The 24,995-nt window shown below is 39.4% G+C and overlaps 1 protein-coding gene across 1 annotated transcript in view; it reads left to right on the top strand.

Annotated features, from left to right (window-relative positions):
• The window catches only part of LOC124283478 (engulfment and cell motility protein 1-like), a 42,038-nt gene that overhangs the window by 2,419 nt on the left and 14,624 nt on the right, over positions 1-24,995 (top strand). Inside the window, 15 exon segments of the mRNA XM_046719542.1 lie at positions 124-164; positions 1,810-1,939; positions 1,941-2,110; positions 3,225-3,324; positions 8,616-8,710; positions 10,250-10,315; positions 10,853-11,021; positions 11,850-11,900; positions 12,666-12,788; positions 14,517-14,639; positions 14,861-14,965; positions 20,605-20,713; positions 21,607-21,743; positions 22,650-22,819; positions 23,906-24,021. Of these exon segments, the coding sequence (XP_046575498.1) occupies positions 124-164; positions 1,810-1,939; positions 1,941-2,110; positions 3,225-3,324; positions 8,616-8,710; positions 10,250-10,315; positions 10,853-11,021; positions 11,850-11,900; positions 12,666-12,788; positions 14,517-14,639; positions 14,861-14,965; positions 20,605-20,713; positions 21,607-21,743; positions 22,650-22,819; positions 23,906-24,021 (1,705 nt within the window).

Below are 24,995 nucleotides of genomic sequence, written 5' to 3'. Positions count from 1 at the left end.
ATTTGCATTTATGAACAGAATGTACAGAAATTATTTTTGTGTGTCCTGTTATGACTTAGTTTCTTTATTGTATTTGCCATACCGCATGCATTGATTAACACAACAAAACTTCCTTATTTTCAGAAACGTCCCTTAGCTGCTATAATTCAGGATATATGTCAACAGTAAGTAAATTTGCACTTGTATCTTATTTACTTTTTGAAAGACAAATGAATCTTCATCATGTGTTGGCTTTCAGTTTCTTGCACAGTTCAGACCCAGTTCATTTCAATATATTTTTAAACATAAGAACAATATTGCTTGATAAGTTGTCACTGAAAATACCTTAGATCATTGGTTCGAATCACAAAATCACACTGATTATGTTCCTACAGTTGTCATAGCAATACCTGTGTGTTAGTGTCATCAAAGTAGTGGTGTATTATAAGGAGAGGGTATTCTAAGTCGGAGAACTTGTTCCTAATCCTTTTCTCAGTGAATAAAATGTGTTTCAAACAAACAAGTAGTGGTGTTCCGATTAATTGAAATAATCAAAGATTATCGCAGTTGCCAAATGACCAAGCAATCGATCACATTTTCTCATGATCGAACACAAACGATTTTGGAACCGCTGTAATAGATGCTTGATTGGCATTTTACCTGATGATGGGGCCAGAACAAGCCCTGAAACGTTGTACTCGAGAATAAAAGAAGATGTAACCCAGAAAAAATCTCTATGTTCGCTGTAATGGAGTTTGAAATACTTGATGATGGAACATATCTAGCATGTTGTTAGGACAAGAAAACGTGTTTATGTTTATGTTACACTGGAACTGAATCATTTTACAGTGGATGTGAAATTTGCAAATGTTATTTGTGTAGTTTCTAAATAAAACAAAAAACAACAACAAATGTTTTTTCTTTATACTTATCTGCAACTACAACCTGAATAGGAAAATCTAAAAAATGACGCTAACCAATTTGTTTGATGATTGGTCGTTGGTATTGAACCAATCATCAATTGTGAGATTTCAACCAATTCCCAACACTACATCAAAGTAGCAAATACTCAGGACTTGCATCACTGTGGGCTTTCCTCACACATCAGTGAGTGAGCAGGGCTCCAGATAAGTTTTCAACATCAGGAGTACGTACTCCTTATTTTTAAATATAGGAGTACTGGAAAACCTTAAGAGTACATTTCGTGTACTGAATGGAATTTAATGGGGTATGTGATCTTGTGTTTCGTTTTATATATGCACCAATCATGGCTACTCTTTTGTGTTAACTGATCAAAAAAGAAATACAATACTTTTTTTTAGATGAATACATCTGTAAATGATTCTAACCGTACACCGTTGCCGTGGTGTGTATCTGCTACGTTTTCTAAATTATTTCCTACCGTATCGTGCATATTTATCATCCGTACATACACCGATACGGCCCTTATCTGGAGCCCTGGAGTGAGTTTATTTTTTCGCCGCATTCAGCAATATTCCAGCTACATGGCACATCAAGGGGCATTGGGGGTAGCCGAGTGGTTTAGGCGTTCACTTGTCGCGCTGAAGACCCAGGTTCGATTCCCCACATGTGAACAATGTGTGAAGCCCATTTCTGGTGTCCCCAGCTGTGATATTGCTGGAATATTACTAAATGTGGCGTAAAACCAAACTCACTCACTCACTCACACATGAAGCCACTGGTGTTTGTCAGAGAGAGACGGATGAATTGTGATATAACTGAGGAACTGTTCAGACTAGTGTTGAATGTTCTCTCACTCATTAATGTTAAAATATGTTTCTACACATGCTTTCCATTCTTTTCTTTCAGGTGGAAGCTATCTGACCCCGAAAATTTTGCACTGCAGTTTTCCGAGCAGAATCGTCACAGCTACATCACTGATCAAAATCGGAATGAGATTTCAAATGGAAATGTTCTTACTCTGACATCTTCTCCAGGAAAAAAAGGCTCAAAACATTTATAGTCAACTGAATGACAATGCTAGCCAGCAGGATAAAATATCAGCGCTTCGTGATCTCTCCATCTTCTCCTCTGACATTTCATTTGCGATTGAGTTCATCAACAGGAATGGTCTCCCCTTGGTCATAAAATTTGTAACATCAGGAAATTTGTAAGTGTCCTTTGGAAATCATTCATCCTGTCAGATTGTTAGATTTATAGCCATATTTTGAAAACAACATGAGAACGTTTAAAAGAACTCTCTTCTGTACTGTCTAATATCCCTGAAGCAAGATTGCCACACTTGATAGTAACCTATGGTTATAATCATGATAGTGAACTCAAATTGACAGCTAATTTTAGTAATTTTTAACTGTAGTTTGTTATAATCATTTTGACTAAAAATGATTTTGTTATGACTGTCAGTTCTTTATAAGTGTGTTGGTTACGAACAGTTCAACACTGTTTACTGTATGTAGTTCCTAAAATAATTATCTAAAATCCTTGATTGTGTTGATAGCAGAGAATTTATGTTGACAATACATGTGACATGCCTATGGTGCATGTATCATTGGTGTTTCAGTAAGTGATTATTTATACAATGACGTCCAGTAATTCCACGCACCTAAGCACATCGATCGCAACACGGCAACTAACGTCTCTTATTTTTATGGTTTACGTGACTAAACATGCTGGTATGCATCATATTTACCTAGAAATATAAGTTTTATTGACGACTATAAGATTCTAACGTTGCATTATGCCATATGGTTGACCTTACCGGCGTTCTGACGACATCGTTTGCTGTCCGGTAATTCTGCGCAGCAACTGATGCGTATAACATTTAGCTGGAGATCCGAAGTATGGAAGCGTATTAGGGCCAGATTATTTTCAAAAATCACTTCATCAATGTAAGGAAGAATGTTTCATATTAAATCCAATTATGAATAATGAAGAAAAAGGTTTAAAAGTCTGAAGAAAACGAATTTTCATAAAACTGTCAATTTATCTGTCAATTACTGTTATTTACTTACCTTTAGTGATTAAAAGCCAATCCGTTGTAGAATTGTCCCGATTTCAAGCGTAACTGTGGTAGCAGACGATTTTACCATCAATACGGAAGTACGCTATTGCAGCTGCGCAGAATTACCGGACGCACGGAATTAAAGGACTCGCTTGTAGATTTTGTGTATAATCAATTTCTGGTATGCCCCTCCGTGATATTGCTGGAATATTGTTAAAAGCATGGTAAAACCTTGCTCACTTTCAACTTTTCTTGTTTACAGCAATGGTGACCCGCTCGCCTACACGCTCAAGTCTTTTGTGTCTCTCATGGATCATGCTATTGTATCCTGGGATGTTTTGGAATCGGATTTCATTCGAAAGGTAAAAATATTGATGTTGAGTTTACCTGTCATTATACTCTCCCACATCATAGGATCAGTGAACATCTTGGTTAGATTTGGCCTTCAGCAACTTATGCTTGTTGTAAAAGGCGACTAACATGATCGGGTGGTCAGGCTCGCTGACTTGGTTGACACATGTCATTGTATCCCGATTGATGCTCATGCTGTTGATCACTGGATTGTCTGGGCAGACTCGATTATTTTTATGGACTGCTGTCATATAGCTGGGGCGTTAAACAAAAAGCAAAGCAGCCTACCAACGACTTCTTTGCGATTGTACGTTTATAATTTTGTTTATATGTTTTTTCATAACCAGCAATGTATATTATATGTCATGAATAAAAAAACAAACAAAAAAGAAGAAAAAACAACAAAAAACAAACCAAAAAATAAAAAATTGAATATAAAAAACAAAAAAAACCAAAACAAACTTCTTTAGTACAATAGATGCTATGTTTTGGTGTAGACCCTAACACTGTTACCAAGCAAATGATATATCCATCTATTGTAATAAAGAAGCTATGTATCCATAAAATGTGTTCCTCTTCGGCTATGTGCACCCAGGTGAAAACTTGGTCCCTGAAGAACCTGTGGCCTTATGCAACAGACAAAACAAGATTTGATATGATATGTTACCCATCTTGATACGTTCGTACCATATGTCAGCAGATCAGGAAATCCAATAGCTTTCAATGTTATTTCAGTGTCAGGTCTCAATTTATGAACTTTCACCAGTAGGGTTGGGTATTGCCAAAATTTTCATATTGCGATATATTGTGATAAGTGTTGGCATATTGCAATATGGGAACTCGAGAAAAAGCGTCTGCAGCGATGTCAGCCATTTTGGTTTGATTATCCTTATGAGTGCTGGTACCAATTTTTTAATATTTTTTTTTATGGTTTAAAATTCAGGCAAATGCAGTTATATGACCAATAAACATTCTCAAAAATATTAATGTATAATAATATAAGGGAAATTCAAATGTTATTAGTAGTTTTGACTACATCATGAAAATTACCGATCGTATCGGGTGAACTGGTTCGCAAAAAGTGTGCGACAATTTATCGTATTGTGAAGTTCGAATTGCAATATACCGGTTAACTAGTATTATCGCCCACCCCTATTCACCAGAGCAATCCATTCTTGAAGAATGCAACATGATATTTATGTCCACATGCAACAAATGCATGAGAAAATTCCAAATTTGTGTCTGACCTATCCTTACCTTACATCAGTCTTTGAACAGACTCAGTACCTCACTGAACAGTATTACCCGTGGAGGTCGGGTTAGAATTGATCTTCAGTAATCCATGCTTGTCGTAAGAGGCGACTAATGGGATCGGGTGGTCAGGCTCGCTGACTTGGTTGACACATGTCATCGGTTCCCAATTGTGCAGATCCATGCTCATGCTGTTGATCACTGGATTGTCTGGTCCAGATTTGATTATTTACATACTGCCGCCATATAGCTGGAATATTGCTGAGTGTGGCGTAAAACTAAACTCACTCACACTGAACAGTATTTGCCATACTTCATCATAATCCCTGTCCCAAATAATTTGTCATCCTTGCTTTGCTTTGATGTCAAACAGTGGGTACTTTAAGATCATATGTACAAGTTATTTTTACATTTTCCAGCAATGCATCATTAATGTATTTGACCAGACCCTGGCAGCAGTCTAGACAATTTTAGTTTATGGTACCGTAAGTGGTTTTGTCTGGTGCAACAAGATTTTCATTTCAACATGCATTTGGTGCAAGCATAAATCTTAAATCAATCCCTGAGTGTACATTGTCGAGCAGAATTAGTTTTCTTATTTGCATTTTATTTTTTAACTGATATCATAATAAATTCATATGTGTGTAGCTAAAATTAATATCTACTCATACTTTTGATGAATTTGATATGATTGAGGTTGTCATTATTTTCATAATGTCATGAACTTACATGAAATGGGTTTGAGTCAATGCTGCATGGCATTTAACAATGGTTAAGAAGGAATTGCTCTCACAGGTGTTGTAGATTTCGATTCTGATTTGCAGTTCCATACTTGTTTTGTGCAGATAATGCAGAGGGCATGTTAAATAATGGTGTTCCGATGATTGAAAATAATCGAAAATCATTCGAAAGAAGGATTGAAAATAATTATCGATTGTTAAAAACATTTTCTCGATTAATCGAAATTTTGTTGTTTTAGTATAACACACTTGAATAAACTAACCATTAAATTTGATGAATATTCACCAACAAACGTAAAGCTATGCGCATTGTATTCATAGTTTCGTATTCCTCACTACAGTACATATTACTGTAATTTGTTTATGAATAAATTTTACATCTATTGTAAACGAAATGAGATATACTGATAAATATCTGTTGTATAAATAAACAGAATAATTTGTATGTAGAAAGTAAAATTACTGCACTTTAAGAGTTAGTATTAGTTATAAAAAACATCAATTAGAAAATACCTGCAGAAAAAACTTAGATTTGTTGATTACATTAAATGTATATATTTCGATTATAATTGATAATCGTTCACCACAAGTCCTCCGTTAATCGATAGTGGATTTGGTTTCCGATTCCCAACACTAATGTTAGGCCATAGTGGCCCAGTTGTCTATGTTGCTGCAATTTGCTGTGCAGAGTGGTGTCCCTTGGGCATGCGAATAACCCATGATCATGAGTTTGAATCCCAAATCCTAAGATTATTATTTTGGATTTGTCAACACCATACCTCTGCTTGGGAATTTTACTAAAGAGTTACATGCCTAAGACCAACATCATTTAAAAATTTTCTGGTGACACGCAATGATATTACTGAACACTATTTAAAACAGCATTAAACCCAACTACCTCACTCACTCAATGGTGAAACGTCATGTGAAAATCTTCCACAAATTTCTGTGTTGTACAATAAACAAATGATTAAGACTACACAAGGTAGAAAGACTCACATTTCATAAAATTTCTACTATCTTGTCAGGCATGCTGGATTTTAACTCCAGAATGGTATTAATGGTAATCTTTGTCAAGCCGTGTCCAAGATTGATTTGATGGGATTTTCAGTAGTGTTGGGAATTGGCTAAAATCTCTTAATTGATTATTGGTTCATTACAACCGATCAGTCATCGAAAATAATTGGTTAGCATCATTTATCAGATTTTCCTGGTTATGTTTGTTTGCACAAAAACAAAAAGAAAAAACATGTAGTTCTTTGGGGGTTTTTAAATTTTTTTGCAAATTGCTCATCTTTAAAGGATGACTAGTATGTTAGGGAACATAAATTTCTTGGGGGTCTTTAAGATAAATTCAATCATGACTTGGACGAGCTTGTAGTGCTCATGAAATGTAACAGACAAAACCAACCGTGTGAAAGACATTGTTAATGCAACAAGTGTTCCAGAATTGTTTGGTCGATTGCTTGGTCGTTTAGTCACTGCGATCAATCTTCAATTATTTCAATTAATCGGACCACCACTAATTTTCAGCGATTATGTAGACCTACTTGGAGGCTGATGTTCAGTCAAAATGCAAAACTGGAAGTAAACATTTCCCAGTTGATAGTCTTTTGGTAATAACTAATGTTATGGCTTTGTAGATGTGAGTTATATTTCTCTAATAACAGTGACAGTGGGGTAACCTACATGCTCGATAATCTCAAGGGTATACATTCGGATAATTCTCCACTAATACCCTGGATGCATCTATGTCTCGGCCCGATAATTTTATTACCTCCCTTTGCTGCTCTTTATCCAATCAGGAGTCTACGCTGGGAAGTTAGGCATACCAATCACAAGGCTTCTATCATAACTCACTTTCACTTAGAAAGAAGGAGGAGTTCTTGGATAATTTTTTTTAAGGTTTCAGACCTGTCGATTTGTGGCCGCGATCTTTGTTGACACTGACAATCTTAGTTGTAACGGCTTATCTGAGTGGCTACTGTGGGAAGGCGGACTTTGCAAAGGGAGGTAATAAAGTTATTGGGCTGAACTGTAGATGCATTCAGGGTCATATGGAGATTTAGCGGAACGTATACCCTGGAGATTATCGAGGATGGGTAGCCTAGTGGTTAAAGCATTTGCCACATGGGTACAATGTGTGAAGCCCATATCTGATGTCCTCACCTTAATATTTTGGAATATTGCCTAAAGCGGCAGAAATTTACTCACTCACTCAAATAACAGGACAAGTATAGAGGAGTAGGCTTTCATGCTTAGTTTATCATTATTGCTACAATGTGATATCAAAACATGATTTAAATACCCCAGAATTTCTGTAAGAAAGAATTCTTTTGAAAAGTTCTAATTTCAAATGAAATATAGTTTGAGATTTTAGGGACTAGGGGGGTGATCAGTGTTTGCCATGATACAGAAAAACTGTGTATTTGACGCACAAATTATCTCAAATATGCAGTGAATTTAGAAGCTTGCGTCATCGTTGACACAATGCTACTGGGCCCTTAGTTCAGATAATCTAAACTTCTAAAACTAAATGTTTGCCAGTTAACTACTTAGTGCTGATAAAATACCTGACCTGCCTTACATTGTTTTTTGTCGTTATTAAACAATCACAGTTGATGGCTTGATAAAAGTTCCAATCTAAAGTTGACTCCAACTAAAAAGGGCTATGACTCCTTCTCATGACACCAGGGAGTCATGATGATGCCTAAATTTTTATGCCTAGGGCAAACACTGGGTGATGATGATTTTAAGAGGGGAGTCACCCATTTTGTTCTGGGGAGGCAGGGGGTGTCATGAATTTTGTACACATGTACTAGGTGGGGGAGGGGAAGCGTTTGTACATACACACTATTAAAAGAATTATGCTTAAAAATTATGGGAAGGGGAGGGGGTCATTGATTTTGTACATGACATGGGGGTCATTGATTTTGTACATGACCTGCAGGGGGGTCATTTTGTACATGACATGCAGGGGGTCATTGATTTTGTACATGACATGCAGGGGGTCATTGATTTTGTACATGACATGCAGGGGGTCATTGATTTTGTACATGACCTGCAGGAGGTCATTGATTTTGTACATGACCTGCAGGGGGTCATTGATTTTGTACATGACCTGCATGGGGTCATTGATTTTGTATGACATGCAGGGGTCATTGACATGCATGACCTGCAGGGAGGGGATCATTCACATTAGTACATGCTTCACCATAAAAATCATCATGACCTCCCTTACCATGAATTATGAACAGTCCCTTAAACAGAGTGTGCATGGATATGTCTCTAACGCAACAATCTGTGTCCAGGTAGCGGAGTGCGTCAACTGTTCCAGCACTGCTACCCTCGACAAACAATGTCTGCAGTCAGCGCTTGAGATCCTGGAGTCTGTCGTCCTTCACAGGTCAGTCTAGTTACCTTGGCAACACGCATGTGTGAAATGTTTTATTTGTTTGTTGTAAATATACATTGTTTTGACATTATCACTAAGGTTTCAGCTTGGCATGATCATGATAAATAGCTGCAAAAACACCATGATTTCAGGTAGTGTATTTTCTTACTCCACTCATTTTCTTTGTTAGTACTCCCACCAACAGCTGAAAGGGTGGTGTAAATCCAGCTAGGGTCCATGCAGGTAGCAAAGGTACTGTAAGTCCCCATGGACCCTAGTATGGTGATCTACCTTCAGTTGTTGGCAATCTATAGCCTGTTTTTATATTGTTTTGTCCAAATAGTGCTATCAGTTTTAACTTTCCACACTAGTTTTAGTTGTAATTGTGATATTCTAGTTGTTTTACTGTCCTTTGTCGACAGGTTTTATAATATACATATCTTCCATTTCAATGTCACGTATGTTCTCATACGATATGGCTGAAAGATTGCCGATGTAACGTTAAATAATAACTCACTCACTCACTTGTTAGTACTCCAAGATGCTTGAGGAAGAAAAATGTCCGTTGTTTAGATGAATGTTTCAACTGAAACAATATGATTTACATGCAATTCCAATTTGAGGGAGGCATAACTTAGACTTTTGTTTGTTTTGCAAAGAGAAATTGACTTGTCCATTTAAAAAAATGACATTGTAATTGGTATGGTCTAAATAACTTTGAAGAAATATTATCTGAATATGATCATCAGATCAGTGATTTTCTTTTGAGTTGTAGTCAATTCTCAAAACTATTAGCTGTAAGTTAAAATGAGTTTTAGAAGCCTCTGTAGCTATAATATTGTCCGGTGCGGTAGCCTAGTGGCTAAGATGGTCGCTTGTCATGCTGAAGACCCAGGTTCGATCCCAACATGAGCTCAATGTGGGAAGCCCATTTCTGGTGTCCCCTGCCATGATATTGCTGGAATATTGCTAAAAGTAGCGTATTACAGAGGTACAGATAAGCTGCGTATCTGCGTAAATTCGCAAATATTTATGTGAAAACTCAATTCCTATAAAGTCTATTGCGTACAAGTATGCTTGAAGTTTTGTTAATACTCCATAAATGTGATCTTATAAGCGTACACACAAAAATGTCAAATCTTAGCTTGCGTACCGGTGGATAGATAAAATAACTGAAAGGTTCTATTGCAGGACATGAACCTGGCAACTTGCAGTCTTTCTTATCGTTTCTCATATTACAGATCAAATATGAATAATAAACACTAACATTTAAACTTGATTATGTTTTTAAAATTAATGGAAAATGGCAAAATACCCAATTGAGTTTGAGTGAGGTGGGTACAATTTGTTTGGTTACTCAAAGGAAAATAAGAATACCCAATTGAGATGAACAGAAGCGAGTACTTAACTCTATGACCCAACACATTATCTCTAGCTCTGTTCCTGAAGAGGATTGATATCACTGACTTCCTGCCATCATGGTCATGTGATCATGTTACTTTATTGTTAGTCATAATGATATAACCAGTGTCTTCTTGTCATCTATTTCAGCACGGGTAAGCAGGCTGTGGTTGAGCAGGTGGTTACCCCTGTCAACATAATTCCTCACCTGCAGAGGTCAGTAGCTTAATGCCATGACTTTGCATGTATTATATTTATTGGGCGGTGGGGTAGCCTAATGGTTAAAGCGTTGGCTCGTCACGCCAAGAACCCGGGTTCGAATCCCCACATGGGCACATTGTGTGAAGCCCATTTCTGGTGTCCCCCGCCGTGATGTTGCTGGAATATTGCTAAAATCGGCGTAAAACCAAACTCAGTCAGTCAGTCAGTCAGTCATCTACATGTAAGTGCAATTGGATTAAACAAATTCAGACTGTAAAATTATCTCTTTGAATTATCTTTAGAAGTGAAAACACTTTGTTATCTTATCACTTTTGTTGTTTCACATGTACATGTCTGCTTCCTGGCTTTAATTTGTAGTAATTTGCATCAAGAATTTCTTCATCATGTTTTACTTTTTTGTGAAAATATTGTAAAGGAAGTATTGTCAATATTAACATTACGCCCAACCAACAAGTCTAAGTAAAGTTCAAGAGATATTTCATATGTTGCTTCAGGTTGGGGAGATAAATTTCATGTGCTTATATGTTTTAGTCGATACACTAGTCAAGAGAGTGTTATGAGTGGGCGACCACAAGAACGACGGGGATCAACGGCAGTGACTACTCAGACCTTTTCCAGCCAAGCTAACCCGGAGATTCAAAAGAATGCCATAGCTTTAATCAATGCACTTTTCATGAGAGCTGATGCCGAGAAACGGAGGGTAAGGGATAAACAAGTGATCCTAAAAGGGGCCAGCATATTACATACTATAATCTCTACAAACATCCTCTGTGAATCATCAAACTGATACAAGCATAAAAGAATAGGAAAATTGTTTGTTTCCTTTGCTCAAATTATTAGCATTACACAATTTTATCTGGACATTTTAGAGTATATGTAATGTCCGTTGGGTACTTTATGTGCTGGCCTGAGAATGTGGTTAATTCCGGAATGGGACTCAACCCCCCAAAGTACTAAAACAGTACTTTACTGAGAAAGTGTCATCCCAAATATATCATATGTTACAGGGGCGGTGGGGTAGCCTAGTGGTTAAAGCGTTCGCTCGTCACGCTGAAGACCCGGGTTCGATTCCCCACATGGGCACAATGTGTGAAGCCCATTTGTGGTGTCCCCCGCCATGATATTGCTGGAATATTGCTAAAAGTGGCGTAAAACCATACTCACTCACTCACTCACTCATATGTTACATTTGATGACTTACTAAATGGCATTGTGCATTCATACTCAGTGTAGGGTGGTGGCGTAGCCTAATGGTTAAAGCGTTGGCTCTTCACGCTGAAGACCCGGGTTCGAATCCCCACATGGGCACAATGTGTCATTGTATGAAGCCCATTTTATGGTGTGCCCCGCTGTGATGTTGCTGGAATATTGCTAAAAGCGGCGTAAAAACCAAACTCAGTCAGTCAGTCAGTCATACTCTGTGTACTAGAGCATCAATGCAAATATGTGGAGGCAGACACTTAGCGTGTTCGTAAGTACATGGTGTTTGATATTGTTATCTAATAAATGTTCCCTATATCCTTTTCAGAAAATAGCAGATCAATTACATTCCAAGAGCATGAGAAACATCATCCTGAGTGTAGGTATCTTACTGAGCTTCTCGCTGTCATTTATGTGGTCTCAGTCAAAGGGAGAAAAATAATGTTCCCTAATCAAAACCTGGTTTTGAAATAATTGTGAAAACGGTTGGGATTTTATTATAGTTCTATTCAGATCTAGATGTACGGACCTTTACTATAAATCTATCCATTGATATTGTCCTTTTATGTCAGAAATTCAAGACAGCTGATGTGGAAACTTGGTTGTTCTGATTTACAAACTCTGTTGTCATTAGTAACTTATGCATGGCGTAAAACTCGTAAAAAAGGGGATTAAGTGGTCATTGTATCTATATGCATGGATGAATGCGGATGATGTCAATCACTGGATAGTCTGGTCAAGGCTATTATTTCCAAGGATGCCATAGATCATGTTTTCATGTTCTTGTTTCTTGTACACGTGAAGGTCCGGGTTAGAATATTGGCCTTCAGTAACCCATGCTTGTCGTAAGAGGCGACTAACGGAACGGGTGGTCAGGCTTGCTGACTTGGTTGACACATGTCATCGGTTCCAAATTGCACAGATCGATGCTCATGCTGTTGATCACTGGATTGTCTGGTCAAGACTCGATTATTTACAGACTGCCGCCATATATCTGGAATATTGCTGAGTGTGGCGTAAAACTAAACTCACTCTTCATTGTCTCTTATGCGACTGATACAATGCTGCATGTCTCACCTGTTGAACCCATGTGATCTAACCATAACCTTAATTAAACTTTTGAAAGACTTTGTGTTACTTGCAGCATGTGATACGCGGAACTCAACAGGTGGGGAATGAGATGGCCCATCAACTGTACGTCCTGCAAGTCCTGTTGCTCAATCTCCATGAAGATCGCAAGAAGACCCCTGCCAATGCACATGACCAGGTGAGACAACTTCCTGTTCTGAGCATGTGCAGTGAAATGATATCGTGTGATACATTTCATTAAGGTTTGCAACAAACTGCCAGCCTAAACCCCTATGTACATGCCTTGGGGACCTTAGATTTGTTACTTAGAATCCCTCGGAGTCAAACATAGAGACCCAGGTCAATCCCTGTTTGATTCTACCAATGAAGATCCAGGTTAGAATTGGTCTTCAGCAACCATGCTTGTCTTATGACGCCACTAATGGGATCGGGTGGTCAGGCTCGCTGACTTGGTTGACTCATGCTGATGATCACTGGATTGTCTGGTCAAAACTTGATTATTTACAGACCATAGTCATATAGCTGGAATATTGCTGAGTGCAGTTTTAAACAACAAGCAAACAGACAATCCCTGTTTGAGTACAGGTAAACCTGCCAGATCATGTAGTAAATGAAGCTTAGAATATATGAAGACACAGGTTGTTTGAGCATTTGTTGAAGACTTGACATCCTGTTAGGAAAAGATTGACTCAAAAAGGAATTGATGAATGGTGTGTAGCAGATAGATAGCAATATTACCATCTTTAAGTTCTGGTCATATGTTGCAGTGACTGGTGTTATCATATTCTCCTAGCACCCCCCAACCCCCCTTCCCTCCCCAAATTTTAAGTGAATCTTTAGGTGCCCACTTAGTCAGTTACCAGTCCCGTAGCATGGTTAAGTTCAGTGTGCGAAATAGTTTCTAAATTTTGCTAGCCAGTCGGGATAGTTATGCTTACAGAATGTAGAAACTAAGCCAAAGATTACAAAAAGAAAACACATGTCTGAATTCATGAAAATTCATTTGTCAGTCAGGCCAGTGACTGTGGAGATTTACCAGCCCGACTGGAGTTTTACTAGCCACGGGCTAGCGGGCCAGTGGCTATTTCGCACGCTGGTTGAGTTCCACATAACCATTGGATATCTGTCAAACGTTTAGTTCAGTATGTATGTTTAGTTTACACCATTTCAAAATCAGCATATGCCTATTTTGATTTCAGTCAAGTTTCATGAAAATGGAGTTCCAAAATGTCGTGCATGGAAATTATTTATAGTTGATAGACTTTCCAATGTTATGAAGTATAGTTTAATAAATAGTGTTCAGGTCCCTCTGAAACACCCACATGTTTGTACACTTCATGTTTGTACACATCACGTTCAAGAATGTCTTTTTAATGAGTCATCTGCCTCTTAAACTGAGGCATGATATTTCAGTGAGTTAGCACTATAAAGCTGGCCACACCCACACCCACACACACTCACATGTGTGCATGCTTATCTCTATGTAAGTGTTGCGAATGTTGAATGTAACGTTAGACCCCATTTCATCTTATGGACCGTTCATAATTTATGGCTCGGGGGTGGGGGGTTGATGACTTTAAGGGGGGTCACCCATTTTGTTCTGGAGAGGTAGGGGGGTCACCAATTTTGTACACAAAAATAATAAAAAAATATTATAAATTACGGGAAGGGGGAGGGGGTCATTGATTTTGTACATGACATGCAAGGGGGATCACATATTTTGTACATACATTTTAGGGTGGCCATTCACATTGTACATGCTTTTCCATGAAAGTCATCATCACCCACCAACCCTCCACCCCCCACCCCCTCCTAGCCGTAAGTTATGAACGGCCCCTTACCTTGCTGACATAATCTTGTTTTGCCTCTGTTATAATACAACTGGTACCATGTCATGTGTTCACAGACTGTGTTGCGGGATATTGAAGAATTGCGGAGAATCGCATTTGATGTGGACGGTGATCCCAACATCAACACAGTCAGGAAATCACCAAGCTCAGCCAAGGACTACAGGAAGCTGGGATTCTATGTAAGGATACTAATATCAACCATAATCATAATGAGTATAAATATTGACATTTGTTCCGAACGTTTGCTTTCATATTAATTGATAATTAAATATAAAAAATACTTCTTTGGCTTTGAGAATGTGGGAAAAGTTTAAAAGCCTGTTACTCTGCTTGTCCTCAGATACCTTCTACATTAGACAAACTGAATCCCTGAAAACGTAACTTTTGTTATTTTTGACAGAATCAGAGCACACCTGTGGAAGATTTCACCAAGACACCTCCTGGGCTTCTCGCACTGGATGTGATGCTGTACTTTGCCCGGAACCATGGAGAAAATTATGTCAAGGTGACCCATATGTCTCCGTTATTGACCCCAATTTAATAAACAGTTTGGGGGGGTGGGATAGCCAAGTGGATAAAGCATTTATTTTTCCTTCTCCTGACTTATGCTTTATTGCTTATCTCCCATGTCCTTTTGACACTTGGAAACTTGAATACCTTTCAGTTCCCTGAAGCGAATGTACAATCACTCACCGTCGAGTTGCCTCCCTTTTCCTGCCACAGGGTACCCACATGACTCAAGCCAAACTCTCATCACTCTGTCACTTCAGGGTCCCTTTTATGGCTTTATATTCTCTTATATTTAGTCCTTTAAACCAAATTATGCCGTGAATGGTTTATTTAGGCTGTATATTATATTAACGATGAAACAATCTGCGTAAATTATGTCTAATTTTTTAACTTTTTCACTTCGACGCTACATTGGAACCAGTCTTGCTATAAATAGAGTAGGCATCGATGTCATGCTCTGATCGAACACAGATTGTTTGGGAACATAAGGGGAAGAATGGTGCATCATCGCTGCATATTGCCATCCTCGACAAGGCTATTGTCATCACTGATGCCTATCTCCAAGGATGGGAAGCGCACAAGAAGAAAGAAATGGAGGGTGCTCCCCTTTGGAATTTCCTTGGCCCTGTGACTATTTACATGTGTAACCAAGCCATGGTGACATATCGATCTACATTTACGAGGGATATGCAGCCTTCTACCTAGATGATACAGGCTCATCAAGTTGCAGATCTACTCAGACAACGGTTGAACTTCACGATTCAGCTGCTAACACAGTTAGGCTGGTTTGTAAACCTCATAAAGTCGGAATTAGAATCCTCTTGCAGGACCTCAAATTTCTGGGAATCAGATTCCTCATAGCGGGAAACTGTATAACAGTCTCAGAAGACCAATAGCAGAAAATTCAAGCCTGTCTTCCACTCGCTCTCAAGTCCATCTCTACCAATCAAATCTTGGCAGTAATTGCTAGGACTGATGACTTCTGCTCAAGCTCTTACGAGCGGAGGCAGATTGCAACTCCGACCCTTCCAGAGGTTCCTCAAATCTTATCTAACAGTCAGCAGAGATGCCAACTCATACCATTTTATCGTATTGGTTATGAAAAAACAACACAAAATACGCGACTACGATAACAGTAAAAATATACAAATTTTTTTAAAAACCCATTGAAATAATTATCAATAGCATATGTACAATACACAATAAATTTCAACCACATTTTATTCAGTATCAAGCAATATGTGGATACTTACTACTGATTTAGGTGAGTACAATGTTAATAACAAATTCTTAGAATATCTATATATTCTGTATTAAATATGAAAATTCTTTGGACAGGTTAATACTAATTTTTGCATCAGTTTTTGGCCAAAATACTAAATGGGCTAAATCAGGGTTGGCATCTCTGAGTCAGGATCTCAAGATCCCTATACCATGTCCCCTCAAAGAAACATCTGTTTTGGTGGACAAACAGACTGAAGTCTGCGGAGGAACTTATTTCCAAGAGCCGGCATACGATCTACATCTATACGTAGAAGCCTCACTACAAGGATGGGGAGCACATCTAGACAAAGAAGTCGCAGCAGGGACATGGGCCGCAGAGGAGTACCCGGTAATCACTACACATAAATCGGGGCGGTGGGGTAGCCTAGTGGTTAAAGCGTTGGCTTGTCACGCCGAAGACCCGGGTTCGATTCCCCACATGGGCACAATGTGTTAAGCCCATTTCTGGTGTCCCCCACCGTGATATTGCTGGAATATTGCTAAAAGCGGCATAAAACTAAACTCAGTCAGTCAGTCACTACACATAAATCAACTAGAGTTCATGGCAGTAGAACATTGGGCTCAGTATCTAAGGAACAAGTTCCTCATGATCGGACGGACAACGCAACAGTGGCAATTTATATAATTCTCCAAGGCACCACAAGATCAGCACCTCTTCTAGATCTGACTTTTCGCCTGTACAAACTCGTAGACTGTCAACTTGTGAATCAAGACCAGACACATTCCCGGCTCAGTCAACATACTAGCCGATGCATTGGCCAGACCAGTCCAACCATCTCCCACAGAGTGGGATGGTAAATCACCCTAACTCGGTGTGCCTAGTGGCTGCAAGAGTTGTATGATTCCCAGGGAGTTGAGATTGATAATATGATGTGCCGTTGAGATTGACATCCAATGATTGAGGGGAAAAAAAATACCAGCGCCTTGAGCATGTACTAGTTGCGTGGATGTGTGTGCTGTATAAATATCCTATAATAAATAAAGTGGATGTTACATCCGGAAGCACTCCAACTGTTAACACTAACAAGAGATCAAGGTCATCCTCTCATAGATCTGTTTGTGATATCATCAAATTGCAACGTTCGTCTCAGAAGTACCAGATCCACAAGCTTAGGCATTCAACGGTCTAGCCATATCATGGGAAGGACTAAATACTTATGCATTTCCACCATCGATACTACTACCTCTGGTACTACACAAGATCGCCCAGACCAGAGTCCTGCAACTGATTTGGTCATGCCCTACTGGCCAGCGAGAACTTGGTTTCCAGACCTCGTACAACTCGCATAGTGCTGCAACATCTCACCAGTAACGACCATGAACCATTGAGAGACACAACTTTTGAGCTGTTAACTCGGAAGACATTATTCCTCCTCGCTACAGCTACAGCAGCTAGGATGTCAGAAATATATGCGCTTGACTTTGGACAAACTAGATTTGACACCAGAGAACATGCTGCAGTCTCCCTCGGACTAAGATGGGACTTTATGGCTAACCTCTACTTCCTGGTCAACCAGATCGTCAATTTCACGTACCAGCATTGTCATCAGTCCTCAGACAAGAAGATACAGAGGGCTTGTCCATATGCCCAGTCAGAGCTTTAAAAACGGACTGTTACAAGAAGGAGGAAATTTAAGCGTCTCTTTGTTCCACTATCACCCGCCACAACTATTGAAGTCTGCCGAACAACCATCTCTTTTTGGATCAGAGCTGTCATCTTACGAGCCTACAAAGCAGCAGGGTTAGATCCGCCTAGAGCCTCCAACCCACATGAAGTTGGAGAGCTAGCCTCGACACTCGCCCTGCATGGGAATTGCTCTTTATCGACTATGATGGAAGGCTACTTTTGTAACTCGGACACAGTGTTCGCCAATCACTATCTTCGGAAGATGTATCTATTATCCATCAGTTCGGGCTCCTTGTAGTAGCACAACAACTCTTGATACCAGCTAGATGATGATAACCTCACCCTTGTCACGCAGACTCGTTGACGCCAGGCAACTGTCCCATTGTCACCAGCAGAGAGTCTAGTCTGCGCATGAGTGATTTAGGCTCAGTTTGGGTAACAGTCCTTACCTTAACATGTTGAGTCACGATTCCAGTTTCGGTAACAGTCCTTACCTTAACATGTTGAGTCACGATTCCAGTTTCGGTAACAGTCCTTACCTTAACATGTTGAGTCACGATTCCAGTTTCGGTAACAGTCCTTACCTTAACATGTTGAGTCACGATTCCAGTTTTGGTAATAGTCCTTACCTTAACATATGGGTCGTTCAAGATAACTAGACATCGAGGCGTACTGGTTTATCTTAAATCCACAAAATTTATGTGATTTACTTCTTTTACGGACATAAGAGAAGGTGGTCCCCCTATGATCATCAGGAAAGACTGACGCAGTTCAAGCTGCAAAAAGAGTTCGCAGGGGTATATGATCGAACATTGATGTGATCAGAACAATCGCAGTGAATCCCGAAGGTGGCTGACCCATCACCTATTCCGGCGTATTCCATAAGCAATGTAGCATGAGTCAGGATAAGGAAAAATGTGTAATTTTTCGGATAAAATGGATATTTTATACTTATCCTGAATTAAAGCTCTCCCAATCGTCCCCACTCTCAGAACTACGGGCTTCCTGCAAGCCTTAGTGTGGGCGAAATTTGGTGAGAGTGATGAGAGCATGGCTTGAGTCACGGCATAATTTGGTTTAAAGGCCTAAATACAAAAGTATATAAAGCCACAATCCGTCTGCTTGGGCGATGAAGGTGAGAGTGATGAGAGCATGGCTTGAGTCACGTAGGTACACTGTGGCAGGAAAAGGGAGGCAATTCAATGGTGAGTGATTGTATGTTTGCTTCAGGGAACTGAAAGGGATTCAAGTTTCCATTTAAGTATTGAAAGGAGAAAGGAGATAACCCATATAGCATGAGTCAGGATAAGTATAAAATATCAATTTTATCATAAAGATTACATGACTGTCATGCCAAACTCCCCGTGTCACCACTAGGATGTTGCTGGAATATTGCTAAAAGTGCCCTAAATACCCAACTCACTCACTCACTAAACAATTATGCACGGATTCGCTCGCAATAACCCGTGAAGATCCAGGTGAGAATTGATCTTCAGTAACCCATGCTTGTTATTAGAGGCGACTAACGGGATTGTAGAATTGATCTTCAGTAACCCATGCTTGTTGTAAGAGGCGACTAACGGGATCATAGAATTGATCTTCAGTAACCCATGCTTGTTGTAAGAGGCGACTAACGGGATCGTAGAATTGATCTTCAGTAAGCCATGCTTGTTGTAAGAGGCGACTAACGGGATCATAGAATTGATCTTCAGTAACCCAAGCTTGTTGTAAGAGGCGACTAACGGGATCGTAGAATTGATCTTGAGTAACCCATGCTTGTAAGAGGCGACTAACGGGATCGTAGAATTGATCTTCAGTAACCCATGCTTGTTGTAAGAGGCGACTAACGGGATCATAGAATTGATCTTCAGTAACCCATGCTTGTAAGAGGCGACTAACGGGATCGTAGAATTGATCTTCAGTAACCCATGCTTGTTGTAAGAGGCGATTAAAGGGGTCATAGAATTGATCTTCAGTAACCCATGCTTGTTGTAAGAGGCGACTAACGGGATCATAGAATTAATCTTCAGTAACCCATGCTTGTTGTAAGAGGCGACTAACGGGATCATAGAATTGATCTTCAGTAACCCATGCTTGTCGTAAGAGGCGACTAACGGGATCATAGAATTAATCTTCAGTAACCCATGCTTGTTGTAAGAGGCGACTAACGGGATACCAGGTCAGGCTCGCTGACTTGGTTGACACGTGTCATTATATCCCAATTGCTTATGCTGTTGATTACTGGATTGTCTGGTCCAGACTTGATTATTTACAGACCGCCACCATATAGCTGGAATATTACCGAGTGTGGCATAATACTAAACTCACTCACTCACTCGTTAGTAATATATGACATGTGATGAACTCCCCTTACCACTGCAATACTATTGGGGGTGCAACTTTTGTTAGTTTTTCATATGTTCTCTGAGAATATTTTAATATTGATGCTGACAGCTGTTCAGTAGCTCTCTTTGTTGACAACTTACATTGCTGTGATGCGGTGAGCTACTGTCCCATGACATTATTTATAGCTCATTTATAGGTTTTTACAAAGTGCTTATTTCTTTTAAAGAAAACAGGGTCTTGGTACTGTGAGTAAGCAGTTGATGATGAAACAATTACCCAAAGACCAAACTTGAACTTTACTTGAAGATATGAATATTTGATGATAAACTGCCTGTTTAGAGTTACCTCCCTTTGACTATCTTCTTTTTAAATCCTAGGTGGTGCTGGAGAACTCAAGTCGTGCAGATGAGCATGACTGTCCATTTGTAAGAGCCAGCATCATGCTCACAGAAATACTGTGTGATATTCTCAAAATTGGTGAACAGCGTAAGTGTTATGTTATATTATTTCCATAACTGGTGCTAATTCTGTTCAATAGTTTTAGTAATACCTAATTGAATTTACTTCTAAATTACCAAGAATGCTAAATTGGTGGGATTTTGAATTTTGGCTGGGGTAAAACATATCCTACCAGAAATATTATGATCATGTTCTGAAATTAGAGCGTCCGCCAGGAGAACAGAAGGTTGTGGGTTTGATCCCCAGACGTATCATACCAAAAGACGCCAGGGCTCGATTTAGTGATTTGTTACTAGTACTGGTGCAGCCCAATATCACTAAGTGCAATCTAGTTATTAGTCTATCTTGCACCAGGTGCAACTCATTTTTGAGTGGGTAAACTCTGAATAAAACTTCTAAACAATTCAATAGCATATTTCTTACAGTACATATTGCAATAAAAGCAGTGCAACTGTAATTTGGCTGGTGCAACTAGGTTTTTATCTTAGGTTGCACCTGGTGCAAGTAGGTTAACATATCTTAAATCGAGCCCTGGACGTTAAAATATGGTACTTGTTGGTCCCTACCTGGCCTTCGGCATTAATGATTAAAACAAGAACTGGTCGGCTCAGAGTCAGTATATTGTGTCTTAACTGCGGCATGGTATCTCAGTGAGCTAGCACTATAAAACCAGCTTCAGTCTGGGCTAGTACAAGCAGCCACACATACACACACATGCATGTCATCATATGAGCGAAATATTCTGAAGTGCGAAGATAAACCCAATTTCACTTCACCTCATGTTCTGAATTTTTTTTCTGAACTTTGACAAAAAAATATGAAGGTAGATGTACACTGTTATATGCAGAAAGACTTCAATGAAATTGAAAATACTATTATTCAAACACAAAATATTTTATCAATATATTTTTACCCTCCAGCGACAGAAGAAGGTCAGACATTTTACCCCATGTTTTTCTGCCACGACAAGCCGTTTGAGGAGTTCTACTGTGTGTGTATACAACTGCTGAATAAAACATGGCGAGAAATGAAAGCCACGTCGGACGACTTCCAGAAGGTATGGACGTCATTACTCAAGACTTGACCCTAACCTGTGAAGGTCCGGGTTAGAATGTGCCTTCAGTAACCCATGCTTGTCGTAAGAAGCGACTAACGGGATCGGGTGGTCAGGCTTGCTGACTTGGTTGACACGTCATCAGTTCCCAATTGAGCAGATCGATGCTCATGCTGTTGATCACTGGATTGTCTGGTCCAGAGTCGATTATTTACAGACTGCCGCCATATAACTGGAATATTGTTCAGTGCGGCCCAAGACTTGACTCACTCACCCAACATTCTTTACTTTAGCCTGAGTGAGGATTTCAGTTAGAGTAGGCCTCCTGGTACTATGTAAGAGTAAGCGGAGTGTGGGCTGATTTTGTGTCATCATTTGTCCCGGATTGCATGGATTTTGTTCAAGTGTGAGATAGGACAAGTATGCTCGAATATGCAGTTTATTGTAAAATTTACGGTATCATTGATTGGTATTTCTAAGATAAGCTTTTTACACTGTATTACATGTTGTAAGAGGCATTTAACTTGGATTTGGTTGTACTTTTTGTCTACTCTTTTTATTGCATTTCATTGTAACCCAATGCCATATACCAGTGGTCGTAGTGTCAGTTGAATAATGGGATAACCAAGTGGTAAAAGCGTTTGCTCTTGTCACGCTGAAGACCAGGGTTCGATTCCCAACATGGGTACAATGTGTAAAGCCCATTTCTGGTGTCCTCTGCCGTGATATTGCTGGAATATTGAAAAAGCGGCATAAAACCAAACTCACTCACTCACTCACTGGTAGTGTCAGTCACTGGTTTGTGTGGTCCAGACTCAAACATGTTCAAGCCACGATATTTCAGGATGACTGCTGACTGTGGCAAAAACAGCAAACTTGTAATGAAAATGATCTACCTTTCTCCCACAGGTGCTTGGTGTTGTTAAAGAGCAGATAACGCGAGCTTTGGAGATCCACCCATCTAATTTTGATTCACTTCGAACCCGCCTCAATCAGCTGACTTACTCGGAGATCATCAAGATCTGGGAGCTGGAGAGGCAGAGTAAGGAGGAGTGGGAGTCCCAGGCCAAACCCATCCTGTGAGTTGAACATGTAGACAACGTTGTCAGAACCCATCCTGTGAGTTGAACATGTAAACCTCTTTGTCAGAACCCATCCTGTGAGTTGAACATGTAAACCTCGTTGTCAGAACCCATCCTGTGAGTTGAACGTGTAGACCTGTTTGTCAGAACCCATCCTGTGAGTTGATCGTGTAAACCTCGTTGTCAGAACCCATCCTGTGAGTTGAACGTGTAAACCTCATGTGTCAGAACCCATCCTGTGAGTTTATCGTGTAGACCTCTGTATGTCAGAACCCATCCTGTGAGTTGAACATGTAGACCTCTGTATGTCTGAACCCATCCTGTGAGTTGAACATGTAGACCTCGTTGTCAGAACCCATCCTGTGAGTTGAATGTGTAGACCTTGTTGTCAAGAACCCATCCTGTAAACCTCATGTGTCAGAACCCATCCTGTGAGTTGAGCGTGTAGACCTCTGTATGTCAGAACCCATCCTGTGAGTTGAACATGTAACCCACCTGAACATGTAAGCCCTCATCCTGTGAGTTGTTGTCAGAACCCATCCTGTGAGTTGAACATGTAAACCTCGTTGTCAGAACCCATCCTGTGAGTTGAACATGAAGACCTCTGTATGTCAGAACCCATCCTGTGAGTTGAACGTGTAGACCTCGTCAATATGTCTGCAGACTTCCCACATTTTCAAAAGAATATTTACTTTGAGCATTACTTGAGCAAGTCAGTGTACTAAATTTCATCCAAATAAAGTTGAGTTGCCGCACTAGTGCAAGGTGTAATTCAAACAAAAATTACACTTTAGTAATTACTATTTCAATCATGAGTTGTGACTTGTATCTTGAACAAAAAAAATAATCAGTATTAATCGTTGCAATATCCTGAGATGCCTATGGTCAAAGTCAAATATTCTGATTGCTTTCTTTGTAAACTTGTTAAAAATCATAAAACATATTGACTCTTGTTCAGAAAGGTGTTGGCCCTTCTCTGAAATTTGTATAAATCTGGTTGCATCCCTGAGAATTGAAAGAGGATATTTATGTGGGTTTCTAAATCAAGAAATCATATTTCTATAATAAAGTTGTCCTTTTCAGAGAGTTGAGGGAGATTATCAAGCCTGAGATTATGGACTTGATTAAGCAGCAACGGTACAACCACATGGTAGATGGGGCCATTTTTACCAAGTACGCCAAGAGCAACCAGAAGAAAGGTGGGACAGATTAACATTTACTTATTTGTCCAGTCTAAGTAAACTTATTATTCGTTACACTGCTATACTGAGGCTAACAAACCCTAGTAGAAGGTCGTGTCAGCTAACTTTGAGCGACCTATGACTGTCCAATCAAACGCGAGACTGCCGAACAGAGTTAACCAATCAGACAACGGCTACTTTTTAGGGTTCGACGGGACTTACAAAATGGTTTTTGAATTATTTTTCCCTGGTCGGTGACACTGATCTCTCAACAAACGAAAATCCGCATAAAACATAAATATTTGACCTGCAGTAGATTCGCTTATGGGTTTCTGATGACATGGTAACATGGTTATATGGACATTAGCTTATGTTTCCGCAAGATGACATCCTGGAATATTGACAAAAACGCTATTTTCAGTGACTGTTTTACTCATTGTTTTGAATAATGGCGTCTTCCATGTGTATCACTCGGAAGCGATCATGCAGAAAATAGCATTCGGAATCATTCGTGTTTTCGAGGTAAAGGTTCAAATGGTATGTGCAAATGTTAACTTTCACGATTTGGTCAATCCAAAAGGTTAGCTGACGCGACCTTCTACTAGGTTTTGTTAGACTCAGTATAGCAGTGTAACGAATAATACTGAGCCTAAGTTTACTTAGACTGCTGATTAGTCATGTCTGAGGAATCAAACATTATTTCTTTTTAAATTTTTAACCCTGGTGATTGTCTTTTCCCTCCAATTATTCTGATCTGCTCCGAGTGTTAATTTTGGTGCTTGGTCTGCAGCGTATGTTATTAAAAGTACCCAACTTGGAACCAAAAATTCCCAATTCATTAAAATACCCAAAACATATTTATGGCACTGTAGAGGTATTTCACTAATAACACGACCTATTTAGATGAAGAAGTTTCAAGACTTTGTTTCTATTATTATATTGAATGCAATTCCAGAATGCAGTGTTAAAATGCCTCTGAATTTAAGACCATG

The sequence above is a fragment of the Haliotis rubra genome, unplaced genomic scaffold (genome assembly GCF_003918875.1).
Source record: "Haliotis rubra isolate DU_JTF1 unplaced genomic scaffold, ASM391887v1 Scf317, whole genome shotgun sequence".
Lineage (NCBI taxonomy): Eukaryota > Metazoa > Mollusca > Gastropoda > Lepetellida > Haliotidae > Haliotis > Haliotis rubra.
Note: the sequence above shows the minus strand (reverse complement) of the source record. Positions and strands in the feature narration are given on the sequence as shown.